The sequence below is a fragment of the Barbus barbus genome (assembly GCF_936440315.1).
Source record: "Barbus barbus genome assembly, chromosome: 21".
Classification (NCBI taxonomy): Eukaryota; Metazoa; Chordata; class Actinopteri; order Cypriniformes; family Cyprinidae; genus Barbus; species Barbus barbus.
Window position 1 is genome coordinate 21,489,958 of NC_136749.1, and position 17,581 is coordinate 21,507,538.

Sequence of the window (17,581 nt, forward strand, 5' to 3'; positions counted from 1 at the left end):
AGAATATTTCTTTACAGAAAATACTGGCACTCTCACCTGACCGGAGCTCCTCGGCCTTGTGCGGGACGCAGCAGGACTGTGATGGTGCTTTCTGTCTCACTCAGAGGGGAAGGCATGTCTCCATAATCGAATGTAGGTGCTTCAAAAAGAGACAGAAAGTGAGAGAAAGAAAGATATAAAATATCTTTTTAATAACTTTTTAAAAACCCACTCACTATCTAAAATAAACTTCTCTAAAACACTCTGAGTCAGAGTGTTCGGCAGAAAAAAAAATGAACGAGAGATCAGCAATTAAAAAGAAACCATTTGGGATCCAAATCCAGTGTGTACCTTAACTTTGTCATTTCAAAGTGAAGTTTACGCTAACTTTTAAAAGCCAATATAACCAGCTAAACATTTTAATTAGAGGAACCTCGTGAACAACACCTTACACTACACATTGTTGTCTGAAATAAGACTGCCCTAATTCATGACAACAACCAACACTTCATATAACTCCGCTTTCTTCTTCAGACTTGTCCCTTTGCGTGTCTTGAACTCAGGGTGTAATTAAAAGCTGTGCATGTGGGACAAACAGAGGGGAAACTCATTTAGAAGGATCTGAGTCTGGACTGCATCCTTCCCCTGAGATGGTCGTGTTGAGCAATAACGCTTTCCTTAATATCAGCAGTCAATTAGAGCTGACGAGCAAAGGCAAACAATCTGCCAGAAATCAATGATTATGGTATTAAAAGCAGCTTTTGGCAAAACAACAGCTACTTGAGTGGACTTCAGTAAAAGTGAGGCCTTGGATGGCTTTGAGTGCTTGCAGAGAAAATAAAAACACAAACAAAATAGAATGCTGGTCTACATTCATATGATGCAACTGAGAGATATGAGAGGGCCTGAGAGCATATTCAATACAGTATGCACAGACAAGCAAGTATACAACAGGTCATACATGTACATCTATTCTAACAGCCTCTACTGATATATTGTAACAACTCCAAAGCATCTATGCTGCAACAACTTTCTCTGAGGTTTGGTGTGCATACTGAAATGCACAGAAATAAAAGTGTAATGCATCTCTCTGTCTTTAGTACTATTTCTAATTAAAAATCCTTCAACCAGAAATATACAAATTATGCCGATAATATACACTGATGTATATTTCCATTACAAATATATTTTCAGCATAACGATTTGAGAGGGGAAAAAAAATCAATTGAAATACTGAAAGTAGCTTCTCAAACTGCATGAACACCATAATTTGTGTAAAACCTGATGATCATATTATGCAGCTAAATATGCATATTAAATTTGATTTTGAATCCCAAATTTGGTGTCAGAAATGTGGACATTACCATAAACATTAATTAAAAAATAAATAAATATTTCATTAAAATTTCTAAAGAAAAAAATGCTAACAAAAATTGCTGAAATAAAATAGAAAAAACTTGTTAATTAGAAAATGTATCAACTTTATCCACTAAGGATGGTTTTGGTAGATTTTGAGCTGATACAAGGCAAAACATCCCCGACTGTTAATCGGCCAAGACAGGGTTATCAGGCCAAAGCCAATAATCTCAAAACAACCAAATATTTGCAGATTAATGGGCCTTGCCTACCACCACACGAAATCCTCTTATTGGATTTTGCGTTTCCGTCACATCGCTGCCGTCAAAAAACAGAAGTTCTCCATTGTTACCATCAGAGAAAATGCTGGCTTTAACGCACATCGCTTCGCATCAGTCCAGTGTTGAGGAATCCTGATTTAGCATCAGCTGTGTCTGGTTGACAGCAGCATATGGTGCTGTTTTGTAAGGCGGGACGGTTTTCGAATGGTGAGGATGACAGTGATGTCAGTTCTCTTTGAGGCGAGGGGAAACGTGTAATGTTCTTGAAGGGCCTGTTGGGTTCTGAGCATCTGCTGTGATTCAGTTTCACCATCACTTCCTCAGATCCACTCGGGAATACATAATGACTCTTAAGCGGCGATATGGGCTTACTCACACACACACATGCCTCAGAGATCAATAGCGCACCTGAAGCACAGGATGATGAACCGGAAACTCTGGAGTTTCGCATCTTTCCTTTTCTGTGAAATCAGTTTTTGTTTCACTTTGTTCCTGACTATTGAACCGCCAACGTGCATTTCTGTACCTCAGACATCTCCCGAATGATCTGAAGCATTTCAATCAACAGTTTATAGATCTCACCTGGTACATCTGAAGGTGCACGGAAACACACATGCACGTACATTTCGCATCACTGCAGAAGTACGAGTTCTGTTCCTTCAATGCAAAACAAAAGCAACTTCTGCGTTTTTCATATAAAAGCTCCTTAAATTAAATTACAGCACCTGTTCTGAGTCTGAAGGTATTTATTGCTTGTTCACAGCAAATGAACAGATGTAAAGGTCAGTGTCGACCCATCAGACAAGGAGAGGAGAACATAAGTGATAAAAATAACTGTGATGTATACAGTATGCACATATAAAGACTTTCTTTTATGAACCATAGCCTAGGCGAGTAAAATCACTTCACAAATGCCAACTAAAATCACTTTACTGATGTCAATATATAGCACTTGCAGAGATGGTGCTCGGAGCAGCATTTACTGTGACCGAAGCCGCTCCGAGACAATAAAAACACTGCTATCATCATGAGTGGCTCACGTGAAAAGATTACAAAGCAGTGCATCAGATTACATATTTATATAATTACAACGCAGTCTTTGCTATTCCATTATGTACTACACCACATTGCATTCTCAACTGGCAAGTACCAATGTTTTATATACTCGCCAGCAGTGTTGGAGTGTTACACTACCAGTTTTTGAACAGTAAGTTTTTTAATGAATTCTCTTTTGCTCACCAAGCCTGCATTTATTTGATCCAAAATACAGCAAAAGCATTAATATTGTGAAATATTTTTACTGTTTAAAATAACTGCTTTCTATTTGAATATATTTTAAAATGTAATTTATTTCTGTGATCAAAGCTACATTTTCAGCATCATTACTCCAGTCTTCATCGTCACATCCTTCAGAAATCATTCTAATATGCTGATTTCGTGTTCAAGAATTTTTTTATTATCATTATTATTATTATCAATATTTAAAAAAAGCTTAGTACGTTTTTTTTTTTCAGCATTATTTGATGAATAGAAAGACCCAAAGATCAGCATTTATCTGAAAGAAAAATATTTTGTAATATTATACACGACTATACCATTTAAAAGCTTGGAGTTTTTGAGGTGGGGAGGTGGGTGCTTAAAATTGATCAAAAGTGATGATAAAGACATTTATAATGCTACAAAAGATTTCTATTTTCAGATAAATGCTCTTCTTGATTCATCGGAGAAACCTGAAAAAATTCTACTCAGCTGTTTTCAACATTAATAATAATAATAATAATAAATGTTTTTTGAGAAGCAAATTATATTAGAATGATTTCTGAAGGATCATGTGACTGGAGTAATGATCACAGAAATAAATTACATTTTAAAATATATTCAAATATAATTTTTTTACTGTTTTTGCTGTACTTTGGATCAAATAAATGCAGGTTTGGTGAGCAGAAGAGACTGCTTTAAAAAACATAAAAAATCTTACAGCTCAAACGCTTTTGACTGGAAGTGTACAATTTAATTACAAAATAAATGTAACTGAGTTGTAATCTATTACAGTTTCTGAGAAAAAATGTGTAATTAAATTACAGTTATTAATGAAAATGTTAACGATTACAAAGGGGGTTACATTGAATATTTTCTGTAAAAAGCTAGGATATGTTGAATAACATTAATTTCTTGCATTGCCAGTTTTTGATGTGGACGATGCCTCCCTCCATTTAAAGGCCATTTAGTAAAGTGATGCTATTCTGATGCTTTTGATTGGTTCTCGTTTGAATTTGCAGCGCACCACATCTACCAATGACATCAATCCACATTGCAGCTGAAAGCTTTAGGCTACAAACTGTCTAAGAGTTGCCACCATGGTAAATAAGGTAACTTGTAATCTGTAACCCATTACATTTACAAAGTAACCTTCCCAATACTGCTCGCCAATGCTGATTTTTACTTGCATTTGGTGCTTGGGAGTGTTAACTTTAGGCTAGGGCTGGGCGATAAAACGATAACGATATGTATCGTGATAGACACGTGAACGATATCAATAAAAAATGTGTTCGATAAAACGTTCGATATTTTTTATTCTTCGTCGGAAGAAAACAAAGGCTGCAAAGCAAGTTTGGTTGCATTAACAAAGGCACTCGCTCTCTGGTAACCTAGCAACGTAGGGAGTGACACGCTAACAGCCAATCATGTAACAGTATCAAGTTTGGTTGCGCCATATCGTTGTCTCGTGTCTAAGTGCGCACGCGCAAAAAAAAAAAAAAATAGTGCGCACACGCGGCTGAGAGTGCACGTCTGCAGCCAGACCCTATTGGCTGGTCTGCTGGATTCCTCTTCATAAGCAGAAAATGAGTGCCGCAGCGAGCGAGGAAATTGTAAATAAAAGAGAAAGTCAGCTCCCAGTATGGCAGTTTTTGGATATTATAAGTCTGACCGTAGTCAGACAAAATGTCGTCTGCAAATTATGCAAGACCGTCGTCCCCCGCCAAGACTGGTAATACCACGAACTTGATGTACCACCGTAAAAAAATATCAATAATTATCGATATCGACCGATATGAAACACTGATATCGTGATACAGTTTTCAGCCATATCGCCCAGCCCTACTTTAGGCCCTACTTTTTTTTGTCTGAAAGGGAAATTCCTACAAAATATATATACAATTAGGTCAAAAATAACTGTGTCAATGCCTTTCCATAGCTAATTGTTCACTGCATGCCTTTAGTTTTTTTTATAGATAAAAATAGAGGTATTCATCATTTGCAATAAAACAGTACATTTATTTGGATGAGAGTCAATCAAATAAGTAAACATTCAAACACACTCACTCCATTCAAATGGGACGGATTTGTATTGGAAGTGCTCTGTTTAACACACATTCACAGCTATAAGCCCACTAAAACAACCTTACACACTCCTCACCAGAGATGTTGGTGGTGATCTCAGTGAGAGCTGTTTGGCCGAAACCTTTGGTGGTGCGCGCCCGAACAGAGATCAGGTAGGTGGTGCCAGGATGCAGGTTAGAGAACATATGGTACGTCTCGTTCCTCAGTTTGGATACGGTGCGCCTCGGGCCTGGAACGTTGATCCCGGGGTCTGATGATTCAATGCTTTGGTAGCTGATCTGTAATTGCACATATTAGAACCATTTAAATGAATCATATTTTCATTAAATCACTGTTGTTTTGGAAGCAAACATGCAATGACTCAATGTGTGGTAGCTTAGATCAAAAAACGCTTTACAAAAGTTTACTAATCCTGACATCCTTATTCAGAGTGGGTTGAAATGATTCATATACGAAATCAAAAATTTATTGTATAAACAATACGTGGTAGCCTACTCACAAATACCAGCGGGAAGCTAGTGGGAATGTTAGAGTATCACCTTTACAGCAAAGAATACCGTGATGGTATCATATGAAAGCACTCACAATCTCTGCTCCTGTCTGTGTTGCCTGCCATCACACAAACCTTGAAGCTTTGGCTTCTTTTGAAACTATTTTCATTGGAAACCTAAGCTACTCAACATCATCTTGTTTGCAGAATATTTGTATGATTTAAGAGTAATGTGAAATCCACACACCAAGTCACTTTGACTTAGTTCACACTGCAGGCTAAAGTGGCCCAAATCCGACTTTTTTGCCCAAATGTGACCCATATCTGATTTTCTTATTACAGTCTGAACAGCACAAATCCGATTTTTTTTTCAAATCATGCCCTGGCCACTTTCATATGTGGTCCTAAATCGGATACATATTCGATGTTTTGCAATGCGACTTCAGTCTGAATGGCCATGTCGCATTTCATGTGATTAAGTCATTGAAATGCGACAGACGTCACAATTCTGCGCTAACAGGAGCAGCATCCATTTTTATTTTCGCAAACACAGTGCGCTGCGTCTGACATCACGTCTTCTTCTGCACATGCGGGTCACTTCAGGGTAGTATACGGTTCACACATGAGACTGATGGCAGCGAGATTTCAGCAAAAAATGCGATCTGAGCATTAAGACCTGCAGTGTGAACTAAGTCATGAAGTGAAAAGTCAGTGAAACAAAGATCTAAGATCCATTATCAGAAAGGTTTTCCTGAATCATATTATGACATAAGGAAGTCTAAAAGGTGCACAACAAAATGACCTCCGGTCATTTTAAATTCTAAAATGTCCACAAAAAGAGAAATGTTTCAATGTTTTCAGTGCACTGAAGATTCTGGGTCACTGTGTACTCTTGATTCATTTCTTCAATAAAATGATTCTGGGAACTTTTGGCCTCATGTGACATTAAGCAACATATGATCTGATTTGCTAGATAGATAAAAAGAAGGATAGAACAACATAGAACGACAGAACGACAGATAGATAGATAGATAGATAGATAGATAGATAGATAGATAGATAGATAGATAGATAGATAGATAGATAGATAGATAGATAGATAGATAGATAGATAGATAGATAGATAGATAGATAGATAGATAGATAGATAGAGCAATACAACAATGGAACAATACATAAGTAGAGTGATAGAACAATAGAACGATAGATAGAACGATAGAATGATAGGACGATAGATAGAACGACAGACAGATAGACAGACAGACAGACAGACCGATAGATAGATAGATAGATAGATAGATAGATAGATAGATAGATAGATAGATAGATAGATAGATAGATAGATAGATAGATAGATAGATAGATAGATAGATAGATAGATAGATAATTCCCACTCCAAATCCCAATTTAACATGTGGGAATTAAATTGACATAAGTTTTACTGGTAAGGACCGAAAAGAACATTTGCGCCACACTATAATAGGTACTCTGTTCGCTATGGAGTGCAAGAGCCTGACAAACGTTCAGATCACAAACATGCAGAGCATTAGAACATTAGTGGCCTAGCATTAGCAGAGTGTTCAGTGCAGTGTGCTTCTGGGACTTAGGAGACATTTGCTGCACCTGTACCCGGCCTCTTTTAAGATATGAGGCATGGATGATAGCAGTGGGGGAAGGTTTGAGGGGGAAAGCAGTGCCCTGTGAGTCTTTTGTCGGCGGTGCTCAGAGGAAAGTGGACAATGTGCTAATCTGAGAGAAACGAGAGAGAATTCTCCAGGCTCTGCCTCTCTATTATTTTTTCTCTCTTCATCTCTCTGTATGTCTGAGAAGATCAGGCTGCTTGAGCTTGAAAATCTGTCCTTGCCTCCACTTTATAGGTCAAGCCTTTAAATCCCCTTTAGAAAACATCCTTGAGGCGACTTTGGTAGCTATGGCCGGGGGAGAAAAAGAAACGCGTGTTATCAAGGAGAGATAACTCAGTAAGTGCCAATGGTAACGGGGGAGGCACCTGATGGACAGAGGTGGCATTCAAAAAATGCGTCGATCTCGTTTCGGGCCATAGCTGAGCCGAATGACGGATCCACAAACAAAAGCGACTTTTCCTCCTGAGGTGAGATGGGTGTTTTGGAGCGTGACAGAAGCACCGTTCTCACAACTTTTTAGTAACTGCCTGAGAGCCTGAATCATGGACGAGGAGAAAGGTGACACTGAGGCAGGCAGTGTGACCAGAGAGAGAAAGGGTGTGAGAATGTTCTGGAACAGAGGAACAGAGAGAGACAGATGATGGCTGTGGGAGGCCCACCACCTTTTCATTGAGCAGGTCGAATCTGTGTGCACTGAACGGAAGAATGAAGAAACAGTTTAAAGGCTTTTATTAGACTATTACCTATCCTTCTTTATGGGACAAAGTAATAAGCTTTCAATTTGTGGCAGTTCTAATCTACTAATCTCAAGAGTACAATTATACTTTTTTTTTTTTTTGGTACACAAAACCACACTGAATGATTCTTAGATCCCAGATGTAAATAATAAAAATAATAAAGTATCCTACTTTATTTAATTTTTTTGGTTTGTCTTTATTAAGTAGTGCAACAGAGAAATTTGTAAACTAAATAAATAAGAATAAATAAAAAATAGAAAAACTCCAAAAGTCATGCAAACTGTGATGACAGCATGATAGAGCGAGAGATCGATAGAACCATAGATCAATAGCTATATAGAACAACAGATAGAACAACAGACAGATTGACAGATAGATAAACAGAACGACAGAACAGTAGATAGAATGACAGATAGATAGATAGATAGATAGATAGATAGATAGATAGATAGATAGATAGATAGATAGATAGATAGATAGATAGATAGATAGATAGATAGATAGATAGATAGATAGATAGATAGATAGATAGATAGATAGATAGATAGATAGATAGATAGATAGATAGACAGACAGACAGACAGACGGATGGATGGATGACAGGCAGACATGGACAGAATGAATGCCAGAATGATCGATAAACAGAACAATTGATAGATAGAATAACAGATAGAATGATAAAACGACAGACAGACAGACAGACAGACAGACAGACAGACAGACAGACAGACAGACAGACAGACAGACAGACAGACAGACAGACAGACAGACAGACAGACAGACAGACAGACAGACAGACAGACAGACAGATAGATAGATAGATAGATAGATAGATAGATAGATAGATAGATAGATAGATAGATAGATAGATAGAGAGATAGAGAGATAGATAGATAGATAGATAGATAGATAGATAGATAGATAGATAGATAGATAGATAGATAGATCTCTTGACATCATCTCAAAACTGTTCCAGAATCTTCTACAGCAGCCACATTCATAAAATATTGTGGTTAAGGCTGGACGGTTGCTGATTCAGTCCCTTCGAGAACTCAGCCATAAGCAATTATCATTGTGTCCTCCAGCAAAGCAATTAATCCCAGGTAGCTCTAGGACAATCGTTCTGGTTCATGAATATGGCAACTATTCAAATAAAGCAAGATTCTAAAATGGCAAAAAGTGTAGGAGACAGCATATAGAACTCAGATAGAGACATCTTTCTGTCATTTACTAACAGATGGCTGGTGCAGTAGGGACCAATTAGAGGGAGGGTTGGCCTTGGTGACTCTTGTGTCTCTGGCAGCATGCAGAGTTCCAGGTCCAAATCATGACTTCATACATACTTTCTGCCTGTCACTGACTTGAGTTGAGAAAGAACAACAACAACCACAACTCAGCACTTCCGGCCCACTAGACTGAAACTCCGAATTATACAGGGGTGGAAAACACTCGCATTCCAAGGTCTTCCTAATACAGCACACTGTCAGTCAGGTCTGTGTGCACACGCATGCAGGGGATCATATGTTAGCGGCGCGTTCATAAATAATTTAAACTGGCAGTCCAATTTTAACACACAGTGGGAAGTTTTGTCTTTCAAGGATTGTGGATCATCGATATTTCACCTGGTAAAAATGCTGACTCGTCAGAGCCAATCTCTGCGGATTCAGACAGCGTGAGAGAAATAGATACGAGTGTGGTAAAGAGCAGGAAAGCACACACCTCATACTGCGTGATTAGACCGTTGGGTTCCACCGGCTCCTCCCACTTCAGGAAGATCATATCCTCCAGCGGCGTGAAGGTAAGCGACTCGGGAGCAATGCCTCCGGGAACTGTGGGAAACCAGAGAAGCCACTGGTTTTGAATGAAGAAACGGAAAGATCCTACATTGTCAGACTACTAATTTCACTAGCATTTACTCAAAGTGAGAGGGTTAATCGCTTGAAGTCCCCCAAAGGTCAACTCTAATATCCTCATTACAGCCGTTGTCATTATGAAAGTCTTAAGCAGGCCTTTTATGTTATGAGACTGATCTATTATAACTCATATAAATGATTCAGTACTGTTGTCAGGTCACTTGAATATGTGATATGGAATCAAAGAGCTGGAAATGTGGTCTCCAGATTTGATGGAATGCGCTAAAAAGAATAGTGTATGATGTGTTTTGAATGTTGGTTTCTTTATGTCCCATCAGGATTCTTAAAGGAACAGTTCACTCAAAAATTAATGATGCCCTATTAGCTTTGTGTGATTTCAGTCTTTATTCACAGAAACTTTTGCCATCAACTGCAGCTCTGAAATTTAATTAGCTCATCTGCACATTCAAATTGCGATTGGTTACAAGACAAGTGAGAACTAATGGCCTTTGAACTCTTCACACAGCATACAGAACCTGAATTAATTTGAGAGCTACAGTTTAGTATAGATTTTCTGTGCATAACAATATAACTTTCAGTCTTTTCATCACACAAAACCATCATGTGGCATCAGGATAATTGGAAGGATCATATGAATCATTTTAATGGTTTGTTTTTGCCCTTTTGGAGCTTGACAGCCCTGCATGCTTTCAATGTATAGAAGAGAGCAGCATTCTTCATCTTCACAGGTTTGGAACGACATTAGGATGAATGAGAACACAATTTTCATTTTTATTTTACTAGCTTAACCATATACACCAGAAAGGCCATGCTGCTTAATTAGCTTCATCAGTTAGGTTTGCAAATGAACAGCAGTTATGCTGATCAATCAACCACACCGGCATGAAAGCAGCCTTAACTAGCCTGGAGCAGCGTGGAAATTCATGCTGGTCGAAGCTGGACTTCTCAGCAGGAAATACAAAGTCTGTGCGACAGAAAGAAAGGGCAACACTTGCAGCTGATGACACAGCTTTTTTTGGCTGATTAATATTAATACGGGTTCATTAACAGACATAAACGCTGGCAGAAAGAACGAGGAGGAAGTGGAAATGGTGCTAGAGAGACAGATGATGCTCTGAGCTCTCACACACTGCAGCAGTAACACATCAGCAGATGTTTTTACAGCCATTTGTGCTCTGTCACTGAGCCATCCTTGTTAGCCCTCGGGTATGTGCACAGCGTGTGTGCGCGGGGTGATAGTTGGTGAGGCAGAGATAGCCGGTGGTGAAAATAACACGCTCACTCAGCCTGAGTCAAAATCGCTGACTCCGTCACTTTTTCTTGTGACAGGCCATGAAAGAAAAGAATTGCTGATTGAAGCTTCAGAGGAGTGTTGATAATTGAGCTCTCTCTTTCCTCCCTCTCTTTTTCATCATACTTCCTGTCTGGGCGAAACGCTAGTGTTTCAAATTTTTCCCAGAAAATTATTTTGTCCTTTAGCCAGAATTTTTACAGCCCAAGCCGGCTGGACTGAGTACAGAAATGGGCATAAAAATCTTCCCTGTCCTGCTCATGGCTCAGCTCCCTGGAGAGAATAATTAAAAATGAATTTCAAATCCATTTGGGAACATCGGTGTCTTTATGATTGTGATGTTGAACAGATCTAAGAGAAACCTTTTTATTCAGAAGACTCCAGAAGTACATACTTCAGCCCTATAGGAACAACTTAATAACTTTTTCAACTCTATCTTTTTCTTTCTTTATGTGTTAACACCCATTTTCTTTTCTTTCTTTTTTTCATTCAGTAATCCATTCATCTTTTATCATCCATCCACCAATCTATCTATTTTTTCCATTTATCTTTAATCCATTCAACTTATATCTGCCCTTACTTTTTCTTTCTTTCCATGCATACTTTTTATCACCCATCACTTACAATCCATCCTTTTCTTTTTTGTTATTTCCATCCATCCTTATCATCCATCCTTTCTTTCTTTTCTATATATATCTCTATACATCTTCCATCCATCCATCTACATTTACTTTAATTGGTAAACGTTTGATTATTAACTGGAAAATAGGCTTTCAGTCACTATGTTTGTCTCATTTTAAAGCCTAATTTCTCTAAATGATGAATAGGTGAGCTCTTAAATGGACAGGATTTGGGAAATTTGGCCTATTTCCATTTGTAAATATTGTAAAAATGTACTTCTGAACTTGGTCAATCATGGACCCTTTTCACAAGATGGCGTTTCAATGGTCATCAGCATCGTAAATCCACAAAAGTTTTTTATATTTTATTATAATTTTTTTTAAATGTATGTACATTTATAACACTATACTTTGTATTATATCACCTTTGCATCAAATTACAAAAAAAACTAGTTCAAGCTAATGCGAGGGTGTTTCTAATGCAGCGTTTATGGGCGGGACAGTAAATTTTACATCATTCTTTCTCTCTTCTGACTGCCGTTGACAGTCTCTCTCAATTTTTTTTTTCTTTTACTATTTGAGCAAATGCGAATGCAAAAAATATATTTGTGGTACTCTCCCATTCACTGCTCTCTAAGTTAACTCAACTATGACGACTTCCGCTGCTGAGAAACCCGGAAATGTGAAAACGGTCTACAGTATTTTACTTATTAGTAGTAGTCTGTAGTAGTATTATCACATTTTGTGACACAATGATTCATGAGACATCTGCGCTTCCCAACTCTTGAAACCCAGGCACAACTGCAATAGAAATACAACAAATGACATATACAGATTAATACTCATTGAAAGCTACTCACTGTCCTCCTCAGTTTGAAACATGACCTCCTTCCCTTCCTTCTTGCCCTCGGTGTTGGCGAGTGCCAGGCGTATTTGGATGGTGTGAAAAGGAGGCAGATCTCTCAGGGTGAAGCGTGAAGTGTTGTGCTCCACAGCCAGGCATTCTCTCACCGTGGTATTGTGCCCACCGCCGCCCCCTGCGGTCGTGTAGCGGTAACACAAGGAGACCGAATACGTGTGGCAGCGGGTCAGGTTGAAGGCCGGCGTCTCCCACTGCAAGGTCAGCTGCCGGGACTGGATCTCCGAGGCTCGAAGACCACGCAGTGCCCGCATGGGCTCTATTGGAATAGAAAATGGTGAAACATTTTGTTAACATAAGCCAAAAATGCAGGGAATCTGCACGTGGACATCACCAGGTCACAAGACTTCTCGCCACCACGGTCAAAAAGGTTGACGGACCACCTGCTAATGAGAACACAACTCATGCCAAATTACATTAATTAATTCCACCGGCTGCAGGTTGTACTCTCTCTCCCGCCATTTGCCACCTTTGTGTCGCTAAGCAAATCGAGTATCTGCCTGCACCTTGTCCAGGGGCCACGAGCCCCGTTCAAGGACACTCAGCTCTGCCAGTTACCATTAGTGCAAGGTCGTTGCGTTAGGCCAACTATTTTTGGCATAACTCACATCTGTGTTCGTACTTTCTTATTTACCGGGGGCAGAAAGATCAGCGACCACCTTTGGCATATGCTATATAAAGAGACAGAGGAAGCTACTGTCTGTAGGGCACACAGCAACCTTAGTGTTTCTCACAGTGAGGGAGGATGAACCAAGGGCATCCAGCCTCACTATCAATGAGCGCATTTGTCACGGTCTATTATTAAGACAATCAATGCATTTTGGTCAAATATATCTCCACATAATGTATTGTATTCCTTTGTTCTTTTAATGGGACCTGATGACTAATGGACCCAAGTGGAAAGATACAACAAAGAGGATGTGAAGTGCGCACTTCGTGTGAAAAGTATGAGGTCACAGCTCAAGGTCTTTATTATTCCTATCGAACCGATGCTCAGAAGACATGCTCTTAAGAATTAGGATTACTACTAAAGGTAAGGTGAGGTAGCTAATGCATCAAGACCGTGAGGACAGCGAATTAGAGGAAATGCATTTCGTCTTGAAGTCCTCCGAGGAGAACGTATATGGATCGCAGAATACTAATTCCGCACTTCTCTTGCAGAAATGCACTCGTAACATTAAGCTCCGTTAATCCTGAAATATCTCACACATCACTTTCGACCACATCTCTCTACACATTTCCTTAAGGTCTATATTTAGATGTACATTTCGTTTCATTTGTAGATTTACATTTAGATTAACTTCCAGCGCGATTGAATTTCTTATCAACAGAAGCACTTAGTGGACCTGAAAATGACACGAATGAACGATGTTCGTTTCCTAAAATACACACTGAATGTCAAAAGGTCCCATTTGCCTCCACAGGAAATACGACCAAAATAGAGTGATGATCGTCTTAATGGAACTATTGATTGTTAGTTAAAAGCAAACTAATGGGATGCTGTTGGCTTGTGTCGTCTTTAAAACAATCCAAGAGTCTACACTGTGCTCTTTGAGGAGCTCAAAAGGGCCTTTTGTGTCACCCTACTTCCCTTAACCTAGTTCGAAGGCTTTGTCTGGATGCCAAGAGCAGCGCTTCGAGCGCCCACTCCTTGGCTCCCGTCTGAGATGGGACCGAACCCAGAGAGAGCAGCCAGGGGCCTGGGGCAGCATTTCAATTCCTCACGGGCAGCTGGAAGTCCAAACAAGACCAGTTTCTGTCCCATTACTCTAGATAATGTTGATACATGAGGTGGTTCTGAGAGAACTAAGGTTATACAGTGAACTAATGGGCGTGAAGTTCTGGTCGTTGGTTTGTAAAAGGATAAAGGATGGAAAACATGATTCTGTGATATCTGGGGTAAAATCGTTTATATTGAGATGGATGGGAGTGGGTTTAATCAAATGTGCATAAGAGCATTCATATCTGACTTTAAATTATGGGAATACAAATCATGAAAGAATAAACTGCTATATGTTACTCTTATTAAAGACATTTATTAAAGGGATAGTTCACCCAGAAATGATTTGCATCACTTGCGCAGTTGTACAATATTGTGAAATATTACAATAATTTAAAATAACTGTTCTGTTTTAATATGTTTTGGAATGTAATTTATTCCTGTAATGCCAAAATGAAATTACAGCAGTCATTCCTTCGGTCTTCAGGGTCACATGATCCTTCAGAAATCATTCTATGTTGATTTGGTGCTCAAGAAACAATTCTAATTACTATCATTGTGGAAAACAATTGAGCTGCATATTTTTGATAAAACCATGACACTTTTTTTCAGGATTCTTTGATGAATAGAAAGTTTAAAAGAACAGCATTTATTTGAAATATTAATAATTTGAAACATTATAAATGGCTTTTTTCTGTCCTTTTTGATCCATTTAAAACTTTTGAAATATATTGTATATAGTGACCAATGGTTGTCAAGCTCCAGAAGGAACTATAAAGTACCATAAAAATGTCATAATTCAGATACTGACTCATGACTTGTGCATAATGTCAGATTCCTGACTCATGACTTGTGCAGGATATTTAATGTTTTCTGAAGTCATACAGGTACAATAGTTTTGTGTGAGGAACAGACTGAAATTTAAATCATGATTTACTGATTACTATTCAACCATCACAGATTTCAAACTTGGTGCTCTGTCTTTTGGTCTGTTCCTCACACAAAGCTCCATTCAGAAAACGTATTCAGCATAACATTATTTTATTGTGCTTTTGTCCCTTTTGGGGATTTTGCAGCACTCATCACGGTCAACTTTCATTGCATGGGGAAAACAGCAGTACGCTGTTGAAAACATTACCTTATTTTGTGGGGAAGTCGTGGCCTAATGGTTAGAGAGTCGGACTCGTAATCGAAAGGTTGCGGGTTCGAGTCCCCGGCCGGCAGGGATTGTAGGTGGGGGGAATGAATGTACAGCGCTCTCTCCACCCTCAATACCACGACTGAGGTGCCCTTGAGCAAGGCACCGAACCCCCAATTGCTCCCCGGGCGCTGCAGCATGGCTGCCCACTGCTCCGGGTGTGTGTTCACGGTGTGTGTGTGTGTGTGTGTGCATTTGTTCACTACTCACTGCTGTGTATGTGCACTTGGATGGGTTAAACGCAGAGCACCAATTTCGAGTATGGGTCACCATACTTGACAATACGTCACGACTTTTTTATTTCATGCAAGAAAGAAAGTCAAACATGTTTGGAATGTCACAAGGATGAGTAAATGATGAGAATGTTTGACTTTCTTCTGAAGAACACAAAATATGTTTTGAAAAATGTTTAAACTCTTTTTGGCCATACAATAAAAGTCTCATTGACTTATTTTGTGTTTGGCAGAAGAAAAAGTCATACAAGTTTGGAATATCACAAAGGTGAGTAAAACATTTATTTTTTTGCTTTTTTTGGGTGCACTGTACCTTTAAGTCATTACAATCCAGAGTGTAACTCACTCCAATGAACACCTAAAGAGACCCAGCAGCAGGTGGAGGTCCATCTGTGAACCAGTCTGTGGCGGAAGTACAATGTTTGTCCCATTCTTCCATCTTTTTCCCCTTTCTAATCTCCCTCTCCTCTGAGGAACATTCCTTCACATCACATCCTGCTCCTAATCACAACAACGCCTCATCAAGCACACCTGGCCGTGTTCGGCGAAATGTCTACCAGTTCCTTGGCTGTGCCCACAGGACTGTGCCTGCTTTCATCATTTTTATGTAGGTCACTACCTAGAGCCGCGCACCAGGATGCAATCTTCAGCTGCAGCCAGAAACAACCTAGTCATCTCATCATTCAATTCACTTTCTTCCACTTTTTTGGCGGAGAAGTCACCCAAGGTCCTGGAAGTATCTAACGTTCTTGCAGTGAAACACAAAATAATAATAAGCTGCTAGGAGAGAGAAACCATATAAGGCGAGCCTAACTGCACAAACAAATAAACTAACAAGATCTTGTTGGATGCCAGAAAGGGATATATCAACAAGGAAGATTGTCAGCATCAGGTCTGTGTACAGGAGGTAATGGCATCCCCGGATGGAGGCCATTTTGTGCGGCTCATATGGAGCCAGAGAAGATGATTACAGTCATCTTTGTAATGGAGGAGGTGGATTCACCTGCAGGATGAAGACAGATGAGCTGACACTTCTCTCCATCCAAAAAGCGAGAGAAAAAAAGAATCAGGGCAAAAATATGACCAGTGGGGGTCTGTGATTTTTTGGGGTGCTGTACCCAAGTAACCAATACTTGCACTGCTTGAAAAAAAAAAAAATCTTCTTTTCTGTTCCACAGAAGAAAAAACAAGTAATTCAGGTATGGAACGACATGAGGGTGAGTAAATGATGACAGAATGTCCATTTATGGATGAACTGTCTCTTTAAGTGAAACATACTTGAAAGCTCCATGACCAGACCTCTGAAGAATAAAATGTCCCTCCCTTGATAGCTGAAGCTAATGCATTTAGTAAAGAACCATAAATCCATCAAATTCAGTCAAATATAACATTTTGAATAAAAACTATAGAAGATGATGTTACAAAAAAACATCTTGTCCTGCAGCAGCGGCTAAGCCTAATATTTTTTGGTGACAGAGCTCTCTGGAGGCTAATCTGAATATCGAGTCACATGACTGTAAAGCTAACCCCTTTTCAACTGTGATTAATAAGTCATCACAGCGAACGTACCAGCGTATGCGTGTGTGTTTGAGCAAGCCGTCAAACAAATCAAAACTTCATAGCCTCTGACACAACATGGTGTTCCCACTAGCACACTTCTCCAAGCACTCAATTATATCTTCGACTTCTATTCAGTTGACGGCAGAATACACAGGAGATCTGAGCACGAGCGAAGTATGGAAAACCTAATTTTACTTCCAATCCCACTGATGTGCTTCTATTGAGTCAAAATTACATCTTCAACAGTTCAGAAAATATGACAGCAGCTTAAACAGCCCCAATATTCATGTGCAGCGAGGCACCACTGGGAATATGATGCAAATACTCCATTTAAAGAA

The 17,581-nt window shown here is 39.2% G+C and overlaps 1 protein-coding gene across 1 annotated transcript in view; it reads right to left on the bottom strand.

The window, feature by feature from the left end:
* LOC306887934 (receptor-type tyrosine-protein phosphatase U-like) overlaps positions 1-17,581 on the bottom strand; it is a 198,852-nt gene that overhangs the window by 51,224 nt on the left and 130,047 nt on the right. Inside the window, exons 8-11 of the mRNA XM_079445985.1 lie at positions 12,474-12,791; positions 9,548-9,657; positions 5,035-5,236; positions 37-139 (exon numbers count right to left, since the gene is read on the bottom strand). Of these exons, the coding sequence (XP_079302111.1) occupies positions 37-139; positions 5,035-5,236; positions 9,548-9,657; positions 12,474-12,791 (733 nt within the window). The remainder of the gene's footprint in view (positions 1-36; positions 140-5,034; positions 5,237-9,547; positions 9,658-12,473; positions 12,792-17,581) is intronic.